The sequence below is a fragment of the Pan paniscus genome, chromosome 8, assembly GCF_029289425.2.
Source record: "Pan paniscus chromosome 8, NHGRI_mPanPan1-v2.0_pri, whole genome shotgun sequence".
Taxonomy (NCBI): domain Eukaryota; kingdom Metazoa; phylum Chordata; class Mammalia; order Primates; family Hominidae; genus Pan; species Pan paniscus.
This window is the reverse complement of record NC_073257.2, coordinates 38,753,674-38,781,586: the sequence shown is the minus strand read 5'-3', so window position 1 is coordinate 38,781,586 and position 27,913 is coordinate 38,753,674. Positions and strand designations below refer to the sequence as shown.

At 36.9% G+C, this 27,913-nt stretch overlaps 1 protein-coding gene across 14 annotated transcripts in view; it reads right to left on the bottom strand.

Annotated features, from left to right (window-relative positions):
* The window catches only part of MYO3A (myosin IIIA), a 285,436-nt gene that overhangs the window by 130,281 nt on the left and 127,242 nt on the right, over window positions 1-27,913 (bottom strand). For all 14 annotated transcript variants that reach the window (XR_612315.3, XM_008974870.3, XM_003821407.4 and 11 more), the window contains 4 exons: window positions 15,569-15,668; window positions 13,759-13,875; window positions 12,430-12,534; window positions 12,243-12,326 (listed from right to left, as the gene is read on the bottom strand). Coding sequence is in view for 13 of the 14 variants with exons in the window: in XM_008974870.3 (XP_008973118.1) it covers window positions 12,243-12,326; window positions 12,430-12,534; window positions 13,759-13,875; window positions 15,569-15,668 (406 nt within the window). In the remaining variant the exon portion in view is untranslated. The remainder of the gene's footprint in view (window positions 1-12,242; window positions 12,327-12,429; window positions 12,535-13,758; window positions 13,876-15,568; window positions 15,669-27,913) is intronic.

Below are 27,913 nucleotides of genomic sequence, written 5' to 3'. Positions count from 1 at the left end.
ATTTTATTTTTAGTTATTGTTAATCTCTTATTGTGCCTAATTTATAATTTAAACTTTATCATAAGGATGTTTAGGAAAAAATAGTATATATAGGGTTTGAAATTATCTGCAGTTTCTGGCAACCACAAGTGTATCTTGCATCATATCCCCTGTGGGGATAAGTGGAGACTACTGCATTTGCAGATAACATGATCCTACCTGTAAAAAGCCCCAAATATCCCACAAAATAACTGTTAGAAGTAATAACTCAATAAAATCTTAGGATACAAAATCAACATATAAAAGCAAATAACATTTTTATAAATAAATAACAACCTAACTGAAAAATAAATCAAGAAAGCAATCCCATTAACAAAAGCATAAAAACAAAACATTGGGAATAAATTTAACCAAGGAGGTGACAGATCTGTACACTGAAAAGTATAAAACAGTGATGAAAGAAGTTGAGGAAGACACAAATAAATGAAAATATATCTCAGGGATCGGAAGAATTAATGTTGTTAAAATATCCATACTACTCAAATATACAGAATCAATGCAATCCTTATCAAAATCCCAAGGCATTCTTCACAGAAATAGAAAAAAACAGTTCCAGGAAGGGTCAATCATCATGGCAGATGGGAGGCAGGACTAGATTGCAGCTCCAGAAAGAGCAGCGTGCAGAGGCTTGCATTGTGAATTTTAGCTCCAGATCAACTGCAAGAACAAACCAGCAATCTCAAGAGGACCCACAGATCCTCTAAAGAAAGCGGATTGCTCCTGCAGGACCTGGGAGATCCTCCAAATACTGTGAGTGTCCCAACTGCAGAAGTGGGAAAGGAAGACCCTCCTCTCCCGAACACACATCCCCACTGGAGAAGCTGAGAAGGTGAAGGTCTGTTTGTGGGAGAAGTTTCTGGCTTTACATGGAACTGAATCCATTTGGAGAGCCAAGCACAATATAGGGGTAGAGGAAGCAGCAGAAAAGCCCTGGGAGCTTCCTGGGTCCCCTAGCAGGCCACTCCTGCCTGGCACCACAGGGATCCAATGGTAGGGTGGTCAGAGGAGCAGGAGGTAAAACTGCACAGGAAGAAGGAAATCTTTAGCTGAACTTTGTAACAATTTGAATGGGGCGAGAAGTCTGGCCCCAACTCGGGGGAGGGTGCCAATCTGGTGTGCAGACCCCACAGGCAGGGAAGAGCCAAGCACTTTTCTTTTGCAGCTGGGAGGAGGATAGCCTGCGGCAGGTTTTCAAGCCCATTTTCACCCTCTACCTGGAAATGGACTCGGAGCTGTTGCGGGGGCATGGTGGGAGTGAGATCCGCCCTTCAGTTTGCATGGGAGCTGGGTGAGGCCTTTGATTGCCAGCTTTCCCCCATTTCCCTGACAACCTGCATGACTCAGCAGAAGCAGCAATAATCCTCCTAGGTACACAACTCCAGTGACCTGGGAATCTCACCCCCATCCCACACAGCAGCCACAGCAAGACCCGCCCAAGGAGAGTCTGAACTCAGACACACCTGGCCCTGCCCCCACCTGACGGTCCCTCCCTACCCACCCTGGTAGCGCTGGGGGAAACAAAAGGGCATATAATCTTGGGAATTCTAGGGCCCCACCCACCGCCGGTTCCACCCCATATTACCACAGCTGATACCTTCTGGAAAGTGCCACCTCCTGGCAGGAGGCCAACCAGCACAAAAATAGAGCATTAAACCACCAAAGTTAAGAAACTTCATGGAGTCCACTGCACTCCCCCTACTACCTCCACCAGAACACGTGCTGGTATCCATGGCTGAGAGACCCATAGATGGTTTACATCACAGGACTCTGTGTGGACAACCCCCAGCAGCAGCCCAGAGCTGGGCAGACTTGCTGGGTGGCTTGACCCAGAAGAGAGAAAACAATCACTGCAGTTCAGCTCACAGGAAGCCACATCCATAGGAAAAGAGGGAGAGTACTACATCAAGGGAACACCCTGTGGGACAAAAGAATCTGAATAACAGCCTTCAGCCCTAGACTTTCCCTCTGACAGAGCCTACCCAAATAAAAAGGAACCAGAAAACCAACCCTGGTAATATGACAAAACAAGGCTCTTCAACACCCACCCCCGCCCCGCCCCCCCCCCCAAAAAAATTACACTAGTTCACCAGCAATGGATCTGAACTGAAAAAAAAAAAACAAAACCCAGATTTACCTGAGAAAGAATTCAAGAGGTTAGTTATTAAGCTAATCAGGGAGGGAACAGAGAAAGGTGAAGCTCAATACAAGGAAATCTGAAAAATGATACAAGAAGTGAAGGGAGAAATATTCAAGGAAATAGATAGCTTAAAGAAAAAGCAATAAAAAATTCAGGAAACTTTGGATACACTTTTAGAGATGTGAAATGCTGTGGAAAGTCTCAGCAAAATAATTGAACAAGTAGAAGAAAGAAATTCAGAGCTCGAAGACAAGGTCTTCAAATTAACCTAATCCAACAAAGACAAAGAAAAAAGAATAAGAAAATATGAACAAAGCCTCCAAGAAATGTGGGATTATGTTAAACAACCAAATCTAAGAATAATCTCTGTCCCTGAGGAAGAAGAGAATTCATAAGGCTTGGAAAACATATTTGTGGGGATAATCAAGGAAAATTTCCCTGTCCTTGCTAGAGACCTAGACATCCAAATACAAGAAGCACAAAGAATACCCGGGAAATTCATCACAATAAGGTCTTCATCTAGGCACACTCTCATCTCATCAGGTTATCCAAAATTAAGATGAAGAAAAGAATCTTAAGAGCTGTGAGACAGAAGCACCAGGTAACCTAAAAGGGAAAGCATACAGATTAACAGCAGATTTCTCAGCAGAAACCTTACAAGCTAGAAGGAATTGGGACCCTATCTTCAGCCTCCTCAAACAAAACAATTATCAGCCAAGAATTTTTTATCCAGCGAAACTAAGCATCACATATGAAGGAAAGATACAGTCTTTTTCAGATGAACAAATGCTGAGAGAATTCACCATTACCAAGCCACCACTATAAGAACTGCTAAAAGGAGCTCTAAATCTTGAAATGAATCCTGGAAGCACATCAAAACAGAACATCTTTAAAGCATAAATCACACAGGACCTATGAAACAAAAATACAAATTAAAAGCAGAAACAAAAATCAAAATCAAAAGTACACGGGCAACAAACAGCATGATGAATGCAACCGTATATCACATCTCAATACTAACATTGAATGTAAATGTCCTAAAGGCTCCACTTAAAAGATATGGAACTGCAGAATGGATAAGAACTCAACAATCAACTATCTGCTGCATTCAGGGGACTCATCTAACACATAAGACTCACATAAACTTAAAGTAAAGGGGTGGAAAAAGGCATTTCATGCAAATGGACACCAAAAGCAAGCAGGGGTAGCTATTATTATATCAGACAAAACAAACTTTAAAAGAGACAAAGAGGGACATTATATAATGGTAAAAGGCCTTGTCCAAGAGGAAAATATTGCAATCCTAAACATACGTGCACCTAACACTGGAGATCCCAGATTTATAAAGCAATTACTAATAGATCTAAGAAATGAGATAGACAGCAACACAATTATAGTGGGAGACTTCAGTACTCCACTGACAGCACTAGACAGGTCATCAAGGCAGAAAGTCAACAAAGAAACAATGGATTTAAACTATACCTTGGAACAAATGGACTTAACAGATATATACAGAATATTTCATCCAACAACCGCAGAATATACATTCTATTCAACAGTGCAAGATAGACCATATGATAGGCTATAAAACGAGCTTCAATAAATTTAAGAAAATTGAAGTTATATTATACCAAGCACTCTCTCAGACCAGAAGGAATAAAACTGGAAATCAACTCCAAAAGAAACCTTCAAAATCATGCAAATACATGGAAATCAAATAACCTGCTCCTGAATGAGCATTGAGTCAAAAACAAAATCAAGAGGGAAATTAAAAAATTCTTCGAACTGAACGACAATAATGACACAACCTATCAAAACCTCTAGTATACAGCAAAGGCGGTGCTAAAAGGAAAGTTCATAGCCCTAAATGCTTACATCAAAAAAACTGAAAGAACACAAACTGACATTCTAAAGTCACACCTCAAGGAACTAGAGAAACAAGAACAAACCAAACCCAAACCAAAGAGAAGAAAGGAAATAACCAAGATCAGGGCAGAACTAAATGAAATTGAAACAAACAAACAAAAAACCCCACAAAAGATAAATGAAACGAAAAGCTGGTTCTTTGAAAAGATAAATAAAATTGATAGACCATTAGCAAGATTAACCAAGAAAAGAAAAGAAAAAAATTCAAATAACCTCATTAAGAAATGAAACAGGAGATATTACAACTGACACCACTGAAATACAAAAGATCACTCAAGGCTACTATGAACACCTTTACACACATAAACTAGAAAACCTAGAAGAGATGAATAAATTCCTGGAAAAATACAACCCTTGTAGCTTAAATCAGGAAGAATCAAATACTCTGAACAGACCAATAACAAGCAGCAAGATTGAAATTGTAATTTTTAAATTACCAAAAAAAAAAAAAAAAAAAAAAGTCCAGGACCAGATGGATTCACAGCAGAATTCTACCAGACATTAAAGAAGAATTGGTACTAACCTTTTTGACACTATTCCACAAGACAGAGAAAGAAGGAACTGTCCCTAATTCATTCTATAAAACCAGCATCACCCTAATACCAAAACCAGGAAAGGATATAACCAAAAAAGAAAACTACAGACCTATATCCTTGATGAACAAAGATGCTAAAATCCTTAACAAAATACTAGCTAACTGAGTCCAACAACATATCAAAAAGATAATCCACCATGATCAAATGGGTTTCATACTAGGGATGCAGGGATGGTTTCACATACACAAGTCAATAAATGTGATACACCACATAATCAGAATTAAAAACAAAAATCACAAGATCATCTCAATAGATGCAGGAAAAGCATTTGACAAAATCCAGCATCGCTTTATGATTAAAACTCTCAGAAAAATTAGCATACAAGGGACATATCTTAATGTAATAAAAGCCATCTATGACAAACCCACAGCCAACGTAATACTGAATGAGGAAAAGTTGAAAGCATTCCCTCTGAGAATGGGAACAAGACAAGGATCCCCATTCTTACCACTCGTCTTCAACATAACACTGGAAGTCCTAGCCAGAGCAATCAGAGAAGAGAAAGAAATAAAGGGCATCCAAATCAGTAGAGAGGAAGTCAAACTGTCACTATTTGCTGATGATATGATAATTTACCTTGAAAACCCTAAGGACTCCTCCAGAAAACTAGAACTGATAAAAGAATTCAGCAAAGTTTCCAGATACGAGATTAATATATACAAATCAGTAATTCTTCTATACACCAACAACAACCAAGTGGAGAATCAAACAAAAAACTCAACCCTTTTTACAACAGCTGCAAAAAAACAAAAAAAACCAAAAAAAACTTAGGAATATACCTAACCAAGGAGCTAAAAGACCTCTACAAGGAAAACTACAAAACACTGCTGAAATAAATCATAGATGACATGAATGGAAACACATCCCATGCTCCTGGATGGGTAGAATCAGTATTGTGAAAATGACAATACTGCCAAAAGCAATCTACAACTTCAATGAAATCCCCATTAAAATACCACCATCATTCTTCACAGAATTAGGAAAAAACAATTCTAAAATTCATATGCAACCAAAACAGAGCCCACATAGCCAAAGCAAGACTAAGCAAAAGGAACGAATCTTGAGGCATCACACTACTTGATTTCAAACTACAGTATAAGGCCATAGTCACCAAAACAGCATGGTACTCATATAAAAATAGACACATAGACCAATGGAACAAAATAGAGAACCTGGAAATAAATCCAAATACTTACAGCCAACTGATCTTCGACAAAGCAAATAAAAACATAAAATCTGGAAAAGACACCCTTTTCAACAAATGGTGCTGTGATAATTGGCTAGCCACATGTAGGAGAATGAAACTGGATCCTCATCTCTCACCTTACACAAAAATCAACTCAAGATGGATTCAGGACTTAATACCTGAAACTATAAAAATTCTAGAAGGTAACATTGGAAAAACCCTTTTAGACATTGGCATAGGCAAGGATTTCATGAGCAAGAACCCAAAAGAAAATGCAACCAAAGCAAAGATAAATAACTTGGACCTAATTAAACCAAAGAGCTTTTGCATGGCAAAAGGAAAAGTCAGCAGAGTAAAGAGAAAACCCACAGAGTGGGAAAAAAAATCTTCACAATCTATACATCTGACAAAGGACTAATAACCAAAATCTACAATGAACTCAAACAAATCAGTAAGAAAAAAACAAACAATCTCATCAAAAAGTGGGTTAAGGACATGAATAGACAATTCTCTAAAGAAGATGTAAAAATGGCCAACAAACATATGAAAAAATGGTCAACATCACTAACGATCAGGAAAATGCAAATCAAAACCACAATGTGATACCACCTTACTCCTGCAAGAATGACCATAACCAAAAAATCAAAAAACAGCAGATGTTGGTGTGGATGTGGTGAACAGAGAACACTTCTACACTGCTGGTGGGAATGTAAACTAGTACAGCCACTATGGAAAACAGTATGGAGATTTCTTAAAGAACTGAAAGTAGAACTCCCATTTGATCCAGAAATTCCACTACTGGGTATCCACCCAGAAGAAAATAAGTCATTATTCATAAAAGATACTTGCACACGCCTGTTTATAGCAGCACAATTTACAATCGCAAAATCATGGAACCAACCCAAATGCCCATAAATCAATGAGTGGATAAAGAAACTGTGAGATACACATATATATATGAGAGAGACATATATATATCATATATATATGAGAGACATATATATATCATATATATGAGAGAGACATATATATCATATATATGAGAGAGACATATATATATCATATATATGAGAGACATATATATATATCATATATATATGAGAGAGACATATATATATCATATATATCAGAGAGACATATATATATCATATATATATGAGAGACATATATATCATATATATTAGAGACATATATATCATATATATATGACAGAGACATATATATATCATATATATATATATATGAGAGACTATTACTCTAAGTGAAGTAACTCAGGAGTGGAAAAACAAACATCGTATGTTCTCACTGATACATGAGAGCTAAGCTATGAGGATGCAAAGGCATAAGAATGATACAGTGGACTTTGGGTACTTGTGGGGAAGAACTGGAGCGGGGCAAGGGATAAAAGACTTCAAATATGGTGCAGTGTATACTGCTTGGGTGATGGGTGCACCAAAATCTCACAAATCACTACTAAAGAGCTTAGTTATGTAACCAAATACCACCTGTATCCCGATAACTATGGAAAAATAAAAAAATAAATAAATAAAAATTAAAAAAGAAAAAATCCAAAAATTTGTATGAAATAATAAAAAACCTCAACTAACCAAAATAATTCTGAGGAAGAAAAATTTAGAGCCATCATTACTTCCTGATTTAAAACTACATGACAAAGTTGATAGTAATAAAAGCAGTATGGTACTGGCATAAAAACAGACACATAAACTAGTGGAATAGAAAAGAAAGTCCCCAAATAAACCCAAACATTTACGGTCAACTGATTTTTGACAGGGGCACTAAGAGGACGTCATAAAGAAAGGATAGTTTTTCAATAAATGGTGCTGGGAAAACTGGATTTACACACACAAAATAATGAAATTTGATCCTTATCTTAGACCATACACAAAAAATCACCTCAAAATGGATAAAAGATCTAAATATCAGACTACAAACTATAAAATTTCTAGAAGAGAACATAGAGGAAAAGCTTCTGGACATTGGCATTGGCAATGATTTTTTGGATATCACATCAAATGCTCATGCAAAAAAAGCGAAGAAAGAAAATAAGACTATGACAGAGTCAAAAGCTCCTGCATGGCAAAGGAAACAATCATCAAAATGAAATGGCAGCCTGTGGATTAGGAAAAAGTATTTGCAAACCATATATTACATGTTATATTATATATAACATTATTGTATATATAATTACATATAATATATATTATATATTTTATATATATAAAAGAAAAAAATGAAGTATATAAAACTTCAACAATAAAAAGTGTGACACTGGTGCATGAACAGACACTAAGGCCAAAGGAGCAGAACAGAAAATCAGAAGTAGACCAAACTGCATGAGGATATTTAGTATAGTATAAGTGTGGCATCTCAAATTTATGGAAAGAATGGGTTTTTAATAAGTGGTATTGGGATAACTGAATAGCTATATGACAAAAAGATACAATTTGATCCATTCATGGCAGTATAAATCAGAATAAATTCCAAATGCATAAGGAAAAAAGTGAATTAAATTCAATTAAGTAGTTGTTTTGAACTATGCAGCCTCACTCTTTTATAGAGAGATTAGGTTTAACCTTGAACCTATTGGTGTTTTGCAACACAAGATTCCTATAATCACAGAATTGGCAAAAATTTTAACATGACTAATTATAACCATATAGATCATAATAAAAATTTTTACAGGCATAAATTGTAAACAATTTTTTTTCTTTTTTGGCCATTAATGTTATTAAAATACAATTTTATCTTACTTTAAGATCTTTACCTGGAAAATCAAAGTGTCTATCCTCAGCTTCCTTTTTTGAAAACAATTAAGGTATAATTTACATACAGTAAGAGTCACCCTTTATACTGTACAGCTCTGAGAGTTTTTACATGTGCCATCATGTAACCCCCATCGCAGTCTACATATAGGATAATTCCTTCACCACCCCAAATTGTCTCATGACTCTTTGCAGTGAACCCCTCTCTCCACCCCCATTTCCTGATAATCACTGATCTGTTTCTGTCTGTATTGTTTTAAATTTGCAAGAATGGCATGTAAACTGAATCACACAGTATGCAGTGTTTTGATTCTGGCTTCTTTGACTTGCATAATGCATTTGAGCTTCATCCAAAAATAATTATTTATTTATTTATTATTATTATTATTATTATTATTATTATTTGACATGGAGTCTTGCACTGTTGCCCAGGCTGGAGTGCAGTGGCGCAATCTCAGCTCACTGCAAGCTCTGCCTCCCAGGTTCATGCCATTCACGTCTCCCAGGTTCATGCCATTCTCCTGCCTCAGCCACCCAAGCACCTGGGACTACAGGCGCCTGCCACCACGCCTGGCTAATTTTTTATATTTTTAGTACTGATGGAGTTTCAGTGTTAGCCAGGATGGTCTTGAACTCCTGACCTCTTGATCCACCCGCCTTGGCCTCTCAAAGTGCTGGGATTACAGGCATGAGCCACCGCGCCTGGCCTCATCCAAAAATAATTAAATGGAATTCATTATTGCTTGTATCAGTGTTTGTTCTTTTTCCTTTTTTGAGACAGGGTCTTGTTCTGTCACCCAGGCTGGAGTGCGGTGGTGCCATCATAGCTCACTGCAGCCTCAACCTCCTTAGCTCAAGCAATCCTTCCACTTCAGCTTCCCAAGTAGCTGGGACTGTAGGCATGTGCCATCATGCCTGGCTAACTTTTAAATTTTTTCATAGAGGTCTTGCTATGTTGCTCAGGCTGGTCTTGAACTCCTGGACTCAATGTTTATTCCTTTTTATTGCTGAGTAATATTTCACTGTATGAATGTACTATAGTTTGTTTATTCCACTTTCTGGAGTTTGTAAATAAAGTCTCTATAAATCTTTGTCTATAGGTTTCTGTATAGGTTTTCATTTCGTGTGAATAAGCACATAGCAGTAAAACTGCTAGGTTGTATGGTAAGTGGAGCTTATAAGAAACATCCAAACTGTTTTCCAAAGTGGCTGTACCACTTTGCATTCTCACCAGAAATATTTGAGCATTCCAGTTGCTCCATATGAAACCCAATAGTCCCACAGATTTTTTTTTTTTATAAACATAGAAAATTGACCCTTCTGGTCTTGGAGCTTGAACTTTACAATTTGTTTTATCTGAGTTCCCTCCTGATGAACCACCTTCAGGCCTCTCAAAAAAAAGCATCAAAGAACTGAAACTCACTAGATCACCACATCCAGACAATAAGATGCAGACCCCACATTCATCATTATTGCTTCCTTGTCTCTCCCTAGTTTCTGTGTTCTTACACATTCTTACATGTCTTCCCTGTTATGTAAACCCCTAGTTTTAATTGGTCAAAGAGATAAATTTGAGACAGCTCCCATTTCCTGGGTGCAGCACCCGATTAAAGCCTACTTCTTTGGCAATACTCATCATCTCAGTCATTGGCTTTCTGTGCAGCAAGTAGCAGGACCTAGACCAAACCCCTGGTGTTTCGGTAACACATATTGATATGGTTTGGCTCTGTGTCCCCACCAAAATCTCATCTTGATTTGTAATCCCCACATGTCTAGGGAGGTGACAGGAGGTGACTGGATCATGGGGCAGTTTCCCCCATGCTGTTCTCATGAGAGTGAGTGAATTCTCACAAGATCTGATGGTTTCATAAGTGTTGGGCAAGTTCCTCCTTCTCTCACTCTTCTCTCTCCTGCTGCCATGTGAAGAGGGTCCTTGCTTGCCCTTCACCTTCTGCCATGATTGTCAGTTTCCTGAGGCCTCCGAGTCATGCAAAACTGTGAGTCAATTAAACCTCTTTCCTTTATAAATTACCCAGTCTCAGAAAGTTCTTTATAGCAGTGTGAGAATGGAGTAATACACATATCTTTTTCAGTACTTGGTATTGTTAGATTAAAAAACACTAGCCATTTTAGCCATTTTAATAGTTTTGTAATAGTGTTTTCTTGCGGTTTTAACTTGCATTCCCAAATGATACTGATGTTGAGCAACTTTTCATTTGTTTACGTACCATACATACCATCTTTGGTGAAGTGACTGTTCAAACATTATGTTTGTTTTTAAATTGTCATTTCATTTCTTATTGATTTGTATGAGTTTTTTTCATATACAAGTCCTTTACTAGTTGTGTGTCTTGCAAATATTTTCTCTGAGTCTGTGGGTTGTGTTTTCATTTTTGTAACAGTGTCCTCAGAGAACAAACATTCTTAATTTTGACAAAATCAAATTTTTCCATTTATAAATTATGCATTTTGTGTTGAATCTAAGAACTTTTTACCTAACTCAACATCACAAAGAACTTTTCCTATGTTTTCTTGTAGAAATTTTATGGCTTTTGGTTTTATGTTTAGATCTATGATCCATTTTGAGTTAAAAATTTGTATAACATGTGAGTATTGATTAATGTTCTTTTTTTTGTATGGGCGTATCCAATTATTTCAACACTATTTGTTGAAAAGACCACCTTTCTTAATTAATGAATTTTACAACTTTGTCAAAAATCAATAAACCATATATGAGTAGCCTCACTATTTTGTTCAGTCAATCTGTATGTCATCCTTTCTTTAATGACACATTGTCTTGACTATTGCAGCTTTACATCAAGTCTGGAAATAAGGTTGCATGAATCCTCCAACTTTGTTCTTTCTCAAGATTGTTTGGTTATTCTAGTTCCTTTGCCCTTCAACATATATTTTTGAGTCACCTTGTCAATTCCCACCAAAAAAAAAAATCCTGTTTGGATTTTTATTGTAATTGCATCATATCTATAGATCAATTTGTAGAAGACTGACGTCTTAATAATATGGAGTCACTTAATCCATGATCATGATATATCTCTTCATTTATTTAGGTCTTTTATTTCTTTTAACTCTTTCAGTTTTCAGCAAACAAATCTTGCACATATATTATAATATTTAGATATACATAGTTCATGTTTTTTTGATTTTATTGTTAATGGCACTTTTAAGATTCAATTTGCAATTGACCATTACTAGTATATACATATGGTATGTAAACACAATTGATTTTTGTATGTTGACTCTCTTTTAACCTGCTAGCAACAAAAGGAGAAAAAGTAAAGAAAGCATTCAATAAATGCACTGGGACTAAAAACAATGAAAATCACCTTTATAAGCCTTGCCTAATAAGTGTGATAAAAGTTAGAAAATCCTCAAAACAGAGTACATGCTTTTCATATTGCTCATTATTTTAAACTCTCAAAGGATAACAACTGTATTTTAAAATTTCTGTACATTATTAAATGTGAGATACTAGAGAATATTAATCTAATCAGTTATATTAAGTTATGAAATTCAACAAATATTTCTGATGGGACAGAGAAAAAAATAAATTATACCTTTCCAAGCACTGTCAGCTGCTGAACTAAAAGATGAGCATTTTCAGTCTTTCCAGCACCACTTTCTCCAGAAATAACAATGCACTATACATAGAAAAGAAAACTGTGAGAAGACCTTATCCTCAAAATTTAAGTGACATTTAAGTAACTACGAGGTAAATTTCTAAGAATGGGAGACTCTTCTTACCTGATCTGAATTATATGTTATCATAGATTGATATCCTAAGTCAGCCATTGCAAAAATGTGAGGAGGACTGGCAGTTCTCTTTGATCCAATATATAGTTTGGAATGCTAAAGGTTAAAAAGAATACATTTTGTAGGGCTTTTTGTTTTTATTTAAGTCCTGAATTATTTACAAATATAGCTCCAATTTTTAAAGCAAAGTATAAATAAAAACACCATTTCATTCCACCAAAACATTATTACATACATGTTACACACATATTGCACATATATCTAAATGTATAACTATGTAAAATAAGAGCCTGACACAAAACAGCCCAGAAATATGATATGACATAAAGTAATTTAAAAGATTCTGCATTCCACTTCCAAAGCAGAATGTAAGGTTTCAAAATTCCATTATGTATTTAAATGAAAGCATACATTAAAAATAAGACGATCGGGTTTCAGTTTGTTAACTGCTCCTTGGACATAATAATGTCTCACACATGATGACCACTTTTTTCCTTTCACATCATTTAACATACATTCTCTCATTTGATTTGTCCAAGATCACACAGTGAACTGATAGCAGGATTGCACTAAAACCCGTATCTCCTGAAACATAGGTCAAGGCTTATAAATTTACTGTTATTTCTGTAAATTTTAGGATGGCAAAAGATGACAGAGATATGTACTTTTCACACACAAAAACAACTATTAGGAACAGTATTAAATAAGTTTCTGGAGTACACAAATAGCCAGAAGAGAATGAGTCCAATTAAAAATGAAAAACAACCTTGTTTAATTCCAGAATAGTATTCTATATGTAAGCCACCAGTGGTTAAATAATTGATAATTATATATTCATATTCATAAAACATGTTTGTGATATTAATGAAGCCAATAATACATCAAAGGAATTTTTAACTCACAGTGACAATTTTTAAAGCCATTAAGTATGTATTATCTACATAAACAATGTAATTATACTTTTGACGCTCCCATCTCAGTTCAGCGGCAGAAATACATTAAGTACATACCTTTTTAAGCAGATTTAAGTATATGCTTTTAAAGGCATCTGTTTAGTGATACAATATTTAATGTAGAGCTGTTACCAATAACTGAATGTAATTAACACTCTGGCACACGCATTTGGAGAAAGGAAGACCACAAACTGCACCCAGATTGACTCCATCTTCTATTTTTCCTAGTTCTATATTTTAACAAAAATTATGTAACTGTTTATTCAAAATACTGGATAAAATTTTCTGGCATTCATTTAAATTAATTTAAGTATCTGAATGTATAATTATGTGTATGAAGTAACAGAATGCACCCCATACGACATACCTTTGTGGAGTAAAGACCCAGACTCTGAAAAGGGTTAAGAGCAATGAGTATGTCTCCCACATAGATATAGATCTGATCTCTGGAATAACACTTCTCAAGTTGCTCTGAGACTGTATTCTGCAATAAAATAAAATAATTTCTCCTTCTTAAAATTATTTGTGGTCAACTACAATTTAAAAAGTAAACAATAATAAACAGAACATCTGGAATCTGGACGAAGGATTAGAAAAACAGACACATTGATAGTAAAAAATATGTAACATCAGCTCTGCAACTACTCATTCACTTGACAGCCATTTTCTTTGGTTTTGAGAGCCACAGAGGATGTCATTGTTACCTGCATTTTCCAAAGGACATATTATATGTCACAGGAATTTTAAATATATAATGCTTTCAAGAAAAGAAGTAATAGCAGTAAGTGATGTAAAGATTAAAAACGAAGTAAAGAGAAAAGGGAAGGGAAGATAAAGTGAACATGATTTAATTCCAAATCAAGGTGATCCAGTGGCTTTATGTAATGTCCTAGACCTTTTATTTTTTCAGACTTTTGGCTTTATGAAGTACTATGAAAAATTTTAAAACATAATTTTCATAGTTGATAAGTCATTTGAGTAAATGAATTGATTTTGATAATGTCGGAAACCACCATTTACAGTACATGACACAAGAGAGGAGCAAAAGATCTTAGGTCCAAAAAGAAACTAAAAATAAAATATAGACAACAGAAACAAACCCACCATTTAATATATTAATATATTGGTCAACAATATGATTAGTGAAAACTTCTTTGCAATCCACAAGCCTAGGAATTCACATTATTAAAAAATTTCATATGTAAGAATTCAGAAAGGTGCTGCAATCTCTGACTTGCCAACATGATTTGATTTCAAGATGTTTGATGTTCTTGAGATTATTTTGAGGAAGTACTTGAGTTGTTTATGCAACCCTAAATTTACCAAATGACTACCTCTATTCAGAACTTACCTCTTGATTGGTACATTTCTGAGTCAAATGCTCAGGCATGTATCAGCAGTGTAAAAAAAATAAAAAGGTGTTCATCAGGCAGGACAGAAGTCCTGACCTTCTTCTAAAAAGAGGGCATTTATTTCTCTAATGATCTGACTACGTGGAATAAAGAAGGGTGAGGGGAAAGGAGGCTGAGACTAGAATTTAATAGCTTGGATCTGTACCTTCACAAAAAATGTTTGAAATACTTCTGAGATAATTAGAATAAGGAGTTCCAAGCAGAATTCAATACCCCCGAAAGATAAGCTGTGTGAAACAAGGGTTTTGTGATCCCATGAGGAAGAACACTGACCACGGTAACAGACAGGCTGTTGAGGTATCCCAGAGTTTCTGGGTACAGCCACTGAGAGCTGAAACAGGAGAGGACAAAGCAGGAGACCACCACATGGTGGTTACAATAGGCTGACTGCTCTTTGAATACAATAAATCATATCTTTGAGACTCCCACAAATAATGAAAAAGAAGGAAGATCTGTGGCCTAACAACTTACACTGCGAGGACCTCACCCCTGTCAGTTGAGCATCAGACAAAAATGAACACTAGGCTGGAAAGATCTGGAAATTTGAGTTACATAGATTAAAACTGAAGATAAGAGAAATAATAGGAAGCTAAGAGACAAAGAAAGCATGAGACTTACAGATGGGAGACATGGGCAGAGTGAGTGTTAAGATTCTTAATAACCATCATAATCTATATATTCCTTCCCCTTCTACCAATACCCATGTCTTCTATAAATTAACAAAACATCTGGAATGTCTAAGTTTAATTAAACCAAAATTCTTACCTCATCCAAAACTTCTAGGGTTGCTAAATCATCTACATCCTTCAGATTGGATATTAGAGGTCGGTTGAAGTTCTCTTTCTTCGTGTGAATACGTTCATGTCTGTGGAGAAAAACGCTTTCTGATTTAAGAACTGATTACTGATCATAGTGGAAAAAAGTTTTAGATACATATGATACTGAAAATCCTCTAGGAATCTGTTTATTAAATTCAATGATAAGATACCAGAAAATATCCTAATATATTTGATCTTTACTGTTTGTTTACTCCTCTCCATTGGAAAAATGCAAATTACAGAATTTACTTCATGGATGATCAAGAGTACGTAATTTCCTTCAAGAACTATCTTTATATAATTTGTTTTAAAGCTTCCTCTAAATTTCTGTGTGACTGAATCTGTTACAAGGTGATGAGGCTGAAGGGTTTGAACTCATTACATTCCTAATTTTGTTGGAGATAGTGTTAGGTCATTGGTGATCAAGGTATGGTCATTTTTAATTACTATTCAGCAAAATTTAACAGGAATACAAAATAAATCACATTATAAATTTTCAAAAGGTTAGATGTGTGTAAAAATAGATTTCATGTACCAAAAAGTTTATTTTCAAAGTAAAACATTTCAACAACTTTCAAAAACACCATAAAGATCTTGATTTAACACAAAAGAGAAGTTGCTGAGATAAACACAATGGTTTATTTAAACTTTTCTGGACATCCATTTTATTTTGGGGATAATTGTATTTCTGGTATTTATTTTTGGACATACTCTTAAGTACCTAGATTTGCCCCTTGGTAAAAGGGGAAGGAATATATAGATTATGAGGGTTATTAAGAATCTTAACACTTACTCAGAAAACTGTAATGGTTTCTTATTGCTTAGAAATTTAAGCCTATTAATAAACTGCCCGTTCCCCTATCTAAGCCCACTGCTCCTTTTGTATACTATAATAGCTTCTGTCCTCTCTCATTTAGGGAAGGACATCACTCCCACTGCTTTTTCTCTCATTCCTACATCATTGAATTTTCTCTGTTATATCACCCACCCCACAAACAACAGCAAACTGCCTCCCCTGACTTCCAGTTTCCTCCATCTGCTGTTCTATTTCTTTGCTTTATAGTAAAAATCCTCAAAAGAATTATGTTATTTTTTTTTATTTTTATTTTTATTTTTTTTTTGGAGATGGAGTCTCGCTCTGTCACCCAGGCTGGAATGCTGTGGCGTGATCTCAGCTCACTGCAACCTCCGCCTTCCAGGTTCATGTGATTCTCCTGCCTCAGCTTCCCGAGTGGCTGGGATTACAGGCGTGGCCACCACGCTCAGCTAATTTTTTTGCATTTTTAATAGAGACAGGGTTTCACCATGTGGGCCAGGCTGGTCTCGAACTTCTGACCTCAAGTGATCTGCCCACTTTGGCCTCCCAGTGTGCTTGGATTATAGGCGTGAGCCACCATGCTCGGCATATACTTAGTTTCTTCAGGCTTTCATCTTGACACTCTGTGGAAGCAGCTTTTGTTAAGGACTCTATTGACCTTTACATTGCTAAATCCAATGGTCAATTTTAAGTCCTCATTTTACCTAATCTACCAGGCGCATTTAACAAAGGCGTTCTTGAATACCTTTGCCTTGGTTTCCTGTAAGTCTCTCTTGATTCTCTTCCTTAACTCACTGGTATCTCTGTCTGAGTATCTTTTTCTGTTTTTTCCTTATCTTTCTGTTACATTTTGGGGGTCTCCCAAGTTTCAGTTCTTGAAGTTATCTTCTTCTCTACATTCACTTCCTTATATCATAGCCTTACACACCACTCATTCACTGATAACTACTACTCCAGACTTCTGCATCTAAATGCTTATTTGATATTTCACTTGGAGAGACAGACACATCCCAAACCACACTCCTAAATACTCTGTCTCCAAACCTACTCCTTCCTATGATTCTTCATCTCAGTCAACGGTGACTCCTTTCTTCTGATTGTTGAGGATGTTAGAGACATCCTTGGCTTTTCTGTTTCTCACAGCCCTCATGCAATCTGTATACAAATTCCATCAGCTCTATCATCAAATTCTATCTAGGGCTAGACATTTCTCCCCACCATCCCCCCACTATATTTCTTCTCACTGCTGCAACAGCCTCCCAAGAGGTTTGCCTGCTGCCATCTTTACCTTCTGACACTCTTCCCAACACTGCAGCCAGAGTGATCTTTAAAAATATATGTCAGATCATGTCACTACTCTGCTCAAAGTTCCTGATCTTACCATTATTACTCAAAGGAATATCCAATGCCTTACCATGGCCTACAAGGCCCATATGATTTGTGCATCTGTGCCTCCCTCAATACCCCTATTATTTCTCTAACATCATCTGTTTCTAATATCCCTCCTACTCAATTCTTTCCAACCTCATTGGCTTCCTTGCTGTTTCTTGAACACATTAAGCATGCTTCTACCTCACAGCTTTGGTATTTGCTGTTCCCTCTGAGTGGAATGCCATTTTCTTTGATATCTGTAAAGCTCTTTCTTGCTTCCCATGGGCTTCTTTCAATATTATATTAATCAGAGTCTTTTCCTGGTGAGCCCTTGTCAATTAGTGGCTTCTCTCCAGAATCTCTCATCACCCTTTTCCTGCTCTATTTTTAGCCATTGCCTTCTCCCCCAATTTTCCTCATCACCTCTCATATTCTACCTTGTCCTCTGTCTTCTCCTATTAGATTGTAATTAATATAATGCCAATCTAGATTTTATGGTACTAGTAAGACAGAGTACCTGTATTGTTCACTGCTGTGTCCCCAGCAGCTGTTAACAGTGCCTGGCATGCAGTAGGCACTCAATAAATAGTTGTTCAATGACTAATTATAGGAAACTCATTCAAGGCCTTCCATAACATTACACAATCTGTCTTTCCAGTGTATTTGCCAGAAAATACACTTTTACACTTTAGCTTAACTGGACTTGTTTCTGTTTCTTAAACTATACATCCCTGTGCTTTCTTCACCTGTCATTTTGTTCTTGTTGTTTCCTCCTCAGCCCAATCTGTATGATAAAACTTTATTCACTTTTCACAATCCACCTTAAATGTCACCTTTTACACTCCTCAGCACAATTCTACACATCCTTTAGGATACATATCTTAGTTAAATGTCATTTCAGTCATTCATTTGTGTGCTGGCCTTATACCCTTTACTAGATTGTAAATTTCCTAGGATAGGAATATCTTTTCAACATATGGTGCTGGAACAATTGGACATTCACATGCAAAAAAAAAGTGACTCAAGACACTGACCTTTCAGCTTTTACAAATATTAACTCAAAATAAATCACATATCTAAATGTAAAATGTAAAACTATAAAACTCCAGAAGATAACATAGGAAAAAATCTAGATACCTTTGGGTTTGGAAATAAGTTTTTATATGCAACACCAACAATACCATCCATGAAATAAAAAATTGATAAATTGGGCTTCACTAAAATTATAAACATCTGCACTGTGCAAGTTTATTTTAATAAAAAATGAAAACAAAAATTCTCTCCAATCACACTTCTTTGGACTGTGTCATTTTCCTGCCAGGACACTGACTACTAGATCCAGCCAGCCATTGACTTCTCTTCAGCTCCAGTGTTGCAGATTTCTGGTCACAGAACTCACACATGAAAGATCAGAATTTTCCCTCCACTGGACCCTGAAGTTACTCATTAATTATTTACCCCTCCGCAGAAGACTTCCTAGCTCATTTTAGATAGCAGTCGTCCAAAAATGTCTACCTTTCAAGCTTCCAATATCTATTTTCCCTCTTCTTCAATGGAAGCTAATACAAACTCACTCAAGTTCCTTCCCTTTTATCTCAAAATGTTAGTATATTTTCATCTATCTTCTCCTCATATTCCCTCACCCCCATACACACTTCTTTTTCACTTTCCAGGGTGGAAGTGCCACCTTTCTTTTCCAGGGTTAACCCGCCCCACCTGTCTTTCGATTTTCTTTCCTGTGTAGCTTGCTGTATCATGCCATCAGAAGCTTCCTTTCCACAGATCCATATTCTCAGTTGATCACATCTTCTATCATCCTAAGGTGTACAGTCCTCAATTTGCTGCTTTCTTGTTAAGAAAATAAAACCAAGCCACAGACTGGGAGAAACTATTTGCAAATCATGTTTCTGATATTAAAAAAAAGTATCTAATGACAGAAAGAGTGTCTTATACCTATTTGAAACTCTTAATTAGATTCCTCCATAATTTTTTTTTTTTTTTGAGATGGCATCTCACTCTGTCGCCAGGCCAGAGTGCAGTGGTGTGATCTCGGCTCACTGCAACCTCTGCCTCCTGGGTTCAAGCAATTCTCCTGCCTCAGCCTCCCGAGTAGCTGAGACTACAGGCGCGCTACCATGCATGGCTAAGTTTTGTACTTTTAGTAGAGATGGGGTTTCACCATGTTAGCCAGGATGGTCTCAATCTCCTGACCTCGTGATCTGCCCACCTCAGCCTCCCAAAATGCTGGGATTACAAGATTCCTCCATAATTTTTATGCCACTTAAAAAAATTATACACTTGTGTGGATAATTTAGTTAATATTTGAAGTCCTTACTAGAATGTAAGCATCAAGATCTGCAAAACTATGCCTTTAGCTTCTTGTTGTATCCCATGAATAAGGAGATTGTTTAGAATAGTGTAGTTTCTTGATAAACTTTAGTTGAATGACTAAGTGACTGTATATCCCCCCACAACGTCTGGCATGGAATTTGCACATAGTTGGTCTCCACATTTGCTGAATTGAACAAGTATCATCTTATTTACTCCCCTATTTTCAAAGCGATTCTTATAAGTATAACCATTTTTGATATATTCTTTTTAAGACAAAAGAGGAAGAAATCCAATTATCCATTTAATTGAAGGGCCCTGAATTTTCTGTCTGTTTTTATGGACCCATTTGGCTGCTACAGACTGTTACTGGAGAACGATAGGGAGTGGATGGTGAGGAGCAGAGGGATCAATACTTGGCTGGTTGGTGCCCTCACTCTTCCACTCTTGTGAATTCATCCTCTATGATGTTTTTGGTATTAGCCGTCAAAAACTTAGAAAAGATTTGGTCACTGTGATGATTAAAACAACCTCAGATGGCTCCCTATCTTCTATGGTACAACTTAAAAATTTCTTGGCATGGATTTCATGGACCTTCACAATCTTGCCTTAAACAACCTTTCCAGCATTATTCTCCATCAGCTCCGTACAGAAGGGCTCTTAATATACCAAGCATTTTCAAGACTCTGTACTTTGTTCATTCCATTTCTCTACCTGGAATTATTTTCCTTCCATGCTCAGCAAAATTCTACGTATCCTTCAAAGTTAGGCTTAAATTACCCTCTCTGTGAAGACACTGCAGGTCTTTCCAGAGAGAATACACCACTAGTGGAGAAGTTCTCATATTTAATGAAGTCTATACATGTTCATTGTTCCTGCTATACCTTGAGAAAGTTGTGTGTAGAAATCAAGTGTTATTCATCCTTTTATGTCTTGATACAAAGATGCAAAAAACAAGGTGTCGGCCGGGCGTGGTGGCTCACACCTGTAATCCCAGCACTTTGGGAGGTTGAGGCAGGCAGATCATGAGGTCAGGAGATCGAGACCATCCTGGCTAACACGGTGAAACTCCGTCTCTACTAAAAATACAAAAAATTAGCTGGGCGTGGTGGCAGGCGCCTGTAGTCCCAGCTACTCAGGAGGCTGAGGCAGGAGAATGGCATGAACCCAGGAGGCGGAGCTTGCAGTGAGCCGAGATTGCACCCTTGCACTCCAGCCTGGGTGACAGAGTGAGACTCCGTCTCAAAAAAAATAAAATAAAATAAAAATAAAAATAAAAAGTTGTCTTGAATCTTCATTACCTTAATTCAATACCCATGTTTGCCTGAAACCAACTGAATGTTTGAGGTTTGGATAGAAAATAGCTTTAAATCATTTTTCTTTGTATAATATTGGGCATTTCTTAAAATGAGTAAGTCCATCTACCTTTTCGCAAGAACATCTAAGTGTTTCCATCATCTTTATACATCAGTGAATATCTAACCAATCATGACTGCTTATTTTTCTGGTTAGTTTTCATGTTTCCAGTATTAAATAAGTTTTAAAATATGCATACATTGATTTGTCAGATTTAGCTACATGCCAAGTGCCATATATTAGAATTGTAAGGAAAACATATTTTGATATGGAAATTTATGGAAAGTGAGAGCTGTGAATTTTGGAAGGGCATTGGCTTTAGAATATTCTTGTATCACTGTCTTTTGTTTGTTTGCTTGTTTGAGATGGAGTCTCACTCTGTCACCCAGGTTGGAGTGCAGTGGGGAGATCTCGGTTCACTGCAACCTCTGCCTTCCAGGTTCAAGCGATTCTCCTGCCTCAGCGTCCTGAGTAACTGGGATTACAGGCACCCGCCACCATGCCAGGCTAATTTTTGTATTTTTTAAATTTATTTATGTATTTATGTATTTATTTATTTATTTATTGAGATGGAGTTTCGCTCCTGTTGCCCAGGCTGTAGTGCAATGGCACGATCTTCGCTCACCACAACCTCTGCCTCCCGGGTTCAAGCGATTCTGCTGTCTCAGCCTCCCAAGTAGCTGGGATTACAGGCATGCGCCACCATACTCGGCTAATTTTTTGTATTTTTAGTAGAGATGGAGTTTCTCTACGTTGGTTAGGTTGGTCTGGAACTCCTGACTTCAGGTGATCCGCCTGCCTCGGCCTCCCAAAGTGCTGGGATTACGGGCGTGAGCCACCACGCCCAGCCTAAGTTTTGTATTTTTAGTAGAGATGAGGTTTCACCACTTTGGCCAGGCTGGTCTCAAACTCCTGACCTCAAGTGATCCGTCCGCCTCAGCCTCCCAAAGTGTCATTGTTGTTTTAATAAAAATCTAAGTATGCAGTTCAATCCAACTCATATTTATTGAGACCCTGCCACGTGCAAGCATTTCCCCAAGTGTTGTGGGGTTACTGAATGTGGAAAAAAATCCAGGTTGTACAATCAATGAGTTTCAAACTAGTGGGAGATGTGAACACAAATATTTTTAAAAAACACAAAGTATACGGCAAATGCCAAAATTAAAGTAATATATAAAGTGGAAATAGCAAGGAGGGAAAATTAATTCCATTTTGGAACAGTGGATACAGTTCTTAGCAGATTTAGCATTTAATCTTGGTCTTTAAGTAGAAGTAGGATTCCAGTAACCTGAGGAAGAGTGTTTGTATGTAGGGGTGGTGACTGATGGGTGAAATAAATTAATATATTTCATCACATCAATAGGCTAAAAAGTAAAAATGACATGATCATATCAATAGATGCAGAGAAAGCATCTGACAAAATTCAACCTCTTTTCATGATAAAAACTCCCAGTAAATGAGCCACAGAAGGGAGCTTCCTTAACTTCATAAACAACATGTAAAATAGCCTACAGTTACAATACATAATGATGAGAAATTAGAAGCTTTCCTGATAAGATCAGAAACAAAGCAAGGATGTTCTCTCTCTACACTCCTTTTCATTATCATAGTGGAAGTCATAGCTAATGCAATAAGACCAAAAAATGACTTAAAAGGTATACTGATAGAGAAGAAAGAAATAAAACTATCTTTGTTCTCAGATGACATAATTGTTTATGTTGAAAATCTGAAAGAGTCAGCATAAAAACCTCCTGGAATGAATAAGCAATTACAGCAAGGTTTTCAGACACAAGATTAATATAAAAAAGTCACTGCTTTCCTATATACCAGAAATGAATAAGTGAAAATGGAAATTAAAAACACAATACCACTTACATTAGCACCCCCCAATGAAATACTTAAGTATAAATCTAACAAAATACATACAAGAACATTACAAAACTCTGATAAAATAAAACAAGAACTAAGTAAATGGAAAGATATTCTATGTTCATGGATAGGAAGACTCAATATTATCAAGATGTCAGGTCTTTTCAACCTGCTTTACAGATTCAATGCAATCCCAAGCAAAATCCAAACAAATTATTTTGTGGATATTGGCAAACTGATTCTAAAGTTTATATGAAAAGTCAAAAGATCCAGAATAGGCAACCAATATTGAAGGAGAAAAAGCTGGAGGACTGACACTGTGCAATTTCAAGACTTCCTATAAAGCTACAGTAATCATTCATTGCTGGTGGGAATGAAAAATGGTACAGCCAGTTTGGAAGACAGTTTGAGAGTTTCTTATAAAATGAAACATGCTCTTGCCATACAGTTCAGCTACTGTGCTTCTTTCTACCCAAATGAGTAGAAAACCACACAAAAACCTGTACATCGATATTTATAGCAGCTTTTTTCATAATTGCCAAAACTGGAAGCAACAAAGATGTCCTTCAGGAAGAAATAGGTAAATACATTCTAGTACATTCAGACAATAGTGTATTTTCAGTGCTAAAAGGCAATGAGCTATCAAGCCATGAAAAAAACATGGAAGAAATACAAATGCATATTGCTAAGTGAAAGAACTTAATCTAAAAAAACTACATATATGAGTCCAACTTTATTACATTCTAGAAAAGGCAAAACTATGGAGATGGTAAAAAAGATCACTAATTGACAGCAAATTAGAGGACACAGAGAGATGAATAGGCAGAGAACAGAGCGTTTTTAGGTCAATGAAACTATTCTGTACAATGCTACAATTGTAGATACTTATCATTATATATTTGTCAAAAGCTATTGAATGTACAACACCAATAGTGAATCTTAATGTAAACTGTGGACTCTGGATGATAGGGATGTGTCAATGTAGGTTCACTAATTGTAACAAAAGTACCACTGTGGTGTGGAATGTTGACAGTGGAGAAGGCTGTGCCTACCTGGGGGAGGGGGACACATGGGAAGTCCCTACGCCTTCCTCTCAATTTTGTTATGAACTTTAAACTGCTCTTAAAAATAAAGTTGATTTTAATAAAAAGTAAAAACAAAAACTCTCTTCAATCACACTTCTTTGGATTGTGCTATTTTTGCTTCCAGGGCACTAATAGATCCAATTAGCCATTGACTTCTCTTCAGCTCCAGTGTTGCTTATTTGTGGTCACAAAACTCACGCCTGAAAGATTTTAGTTTTCCCTCCACTGGACCTTGAAGTCTACTCATTAATTATTTTACCCATCCAGAGGGTGACTTCCTAGCTCATTTTACATAGCAGTTGTCCAAAAATGTCTACATTTCAAGCTTCCAATATCTATTTTCCCTTTTCTTCAATGGAAACTAACACAAACTCACTCAGGTTCCTTCCCTTCTATCTCAAAATGGTAGTATATTTTCATGTATCTCCTCTTCACATCCCTCCCAACTTCTCTGTGACTTCCAGGGTGGAAGCATCACCTTTCTTTTCCAGGGTTAACCCTACTAATTTGTCTATTGATTCTTTATCTGTGTAACTGGCTCTATCATCCTATCAGAAGCTTCCTTTCCACCGGGTCCATATTCTCAGTTGATCAAGTCTACCATCCTAAGTTGTCCTTTCCTCAATTTGCTGCATTTTCTAAAACTTTAACAATCTCCTTGTCAACTTTTCAAAGGACAATCTTAATTCACAGAACCCTTCCTTATTTACATTCACTCCTCAACTCACTAAACTCTGGCATCAGCACTGTTATCAGCCTCTTGAAAGTAAAATGACCTTCTTATCGTCCTATTCAACTGCCCTCTTTAGATTTCATTCTATTCAGTTCCTCTGTGTCCTTTAACTTTATTGATCTACTGTCTTGAAATTCTCTCCTCTGTAGCTTTCATGGCATCTATTTTTTTTCCTCCTGTCCTTCTTACTGTGCCTCACCTCAATTATCTCTACCTCAGTCAATGACACCATCATCTCCTTCATCGATATGGAAAAAATGGAGTTTTGAGAAATTTTAAAGAGATTAAGATGATGTAATTTGGTGATGTAGTGGATATAAGAGTTGAAAAAGATGGAGATTTCTGGTGTGTACAATTAAATAGATGATGGTATCTGTCAATGAGATAAATACTAGAGGAGTTTCAGATTTTGTGAGGGAAGATAGCGCTTTGCTTCTGGGCATTTGGAACTTGAACACATTTAGGACATCTGTATTTCTCAGTAATAATGCCATCCCCTGACCTAGTTTCCTCAGCCTCCAACACCAAAGCTCTCTACATTCTGTTTATAGCAGATCATCACTGTCTCTGGGACATATGCCCTGCCATTATCCATTTACATGTGCTATAGATATGTTTGGTATCTTTTAAAAATATTTATCCTCCTTGGCATTCTCTGAGAATCTTGGTTCTGTGGTTTCGTATTTGACGTTAACTTTGGAAAATTCTCAGTCATTGTTGCTTAAAATATTTGTTTCCTCCTCTCTTCTCTTGGTATTCCCATTATGTATATATCATACCTTTTTTAGTTATTCCACAATTCTTAGATCTTCTATTCCAGTTTTTCAATCTTTTTTCTCATTGCCTTTCCATTTCAGACATTTCTATTGATATATCTCAGAGATTGTTTTCTCCACTGAGTCCAGTCTACTAATGAGCCCATTAAGGTTGTTCTTCATTTATGTTACAGTGCTTTTGATTTCTAACATTTCAAATTCCTTCTCAGAATTCCCATCTCTCTACTTACATTGCCCATCTGTCCTTGCAGGTCATCTACTTCATCCACTAGAGCCTTTATCATATTAACTGTGGACTTACAAAAAATTCCTGGTGTGGTAATTCAACATACCTGCCATATCTAAGTATGGTTCTGATGCTTGCTCTGTTTCTTCAAACTGTGATTTTTGCCTGTTAGTATGCCTTGTAATTTTTCTTTGATAGCCAAGACTGGGTAAAAGTAACTCCAATAAATCGGTGTTAATTCATGTGTTGGTAACATGCTACAGGCATAAGGGAGTGGAAGCATTCTATAGTTATATGATTAGGTTTCAACCTTTTAATGACAGTGACTTTCAACTGTGATCTTCACAAGTGCCTCAGTCTCCTCCTTCTCTACTCCCCTCCTATTCCTTAGGAAGGACAAGAGGAGGGTAAACCATGTTAAAAGGAACAGAATGCTCTGCCATATTTTAAAATGGCACTTTTTCCTCTCTCCCTGATGTAAACACGAAGGGATTTTTCTCTGAAATTTACTGTGAGAACCTGACTGATCTGGAGGTAAAACCCATAAAAGTATGGAGGCCACCTGTGACTGGAATCTCCTACAGTTTTTAACTGTCAGACTGAGCCTCCAGCAATCATCGATTACAGTTCAAATTTTCCCACCCCACTAATTGCTCCCTTGGATGTCTCTGCTTGCATGTTTCTGCTCCAATAAGCTGATATTTTCTGTATTTTCCTACCTGTGGGGAGTGGTTTACCCTGTAACCTTATTCTCTGATGGATCCAATTAAGAGTTGTTGATTTTTCATTTTGTTCAGTTTTCACTGGTTGTTAGGATGGAGTGACAACTTCTAACCTCCTTAAATGCTGGAGCAGAAACTGGATAAAGAGCCTGTCTTTACGAAGGTGTGGGCATTGATAAAGGAAACAAACAAGAGCTAGTGAAGATCCCTCTACAGCAACTTTCACTACCCTCGGCCAGAAGCTGCAAGTGGAAGAAGTGGTTTCCAAAAGCCAAGAGAGAGCTGTAGCTCTAGGGTTAGCACCACTGGATAGAAGCTGCTGCCTTAGGTAGATCCTGGCCATTGTCACTTCCAATCTGCAGGTGCTTGATTGGTGCAGCACACCAGGGTCAGCTTTCCAGGGCACAGGGCAGAGTGAAGAAGCAGGAAGTAGACCTATGTATTAGTTTCCCATTGCTGCTATAACAAGTTTATCACAAATCTTGTGGCATAAAACAATGAGTATTTATTCTCTCACAGTTCTGCAGGCCAGAAATCCCAAATCAGTTTCATCTGGAAATTCACCGTGTCATCAGCAGGGCTGGTTCCTTCTGGAGACTCTAGGTGAGAATCATTGCTTTGCCTTTTCCAGTTTCTGGAGGCTGTAGGCATTCTTCGGTCATGGCTGCATCAATTTAACAGCTGCTTCCATACTCATCTTGTTTTCTCCCTCACTAACCTTCTTGCCTCTGTCTTATAAGGACTCTTATGATTATATTTAGGGCCCGGCCACTAATCCCGGATAATTTCCCCTTCTCCAGATCCTTGACTTAATCACAACTGCATGGTTCCTTTTGCCAGGCAAAGTAATATTCACAGATCCCAGGGATTGGACCTAGGTGTCTCAGAGGGTCGTTACTCAGCCTACCAAAATCTAGAAAGGCAAATGGAAAATGTACAGAATACAGAAATATTGGCAGGAAGCTAAGAAAACCTGGACCATATGTAAAAACAGTTTGGAGAGTTTTCC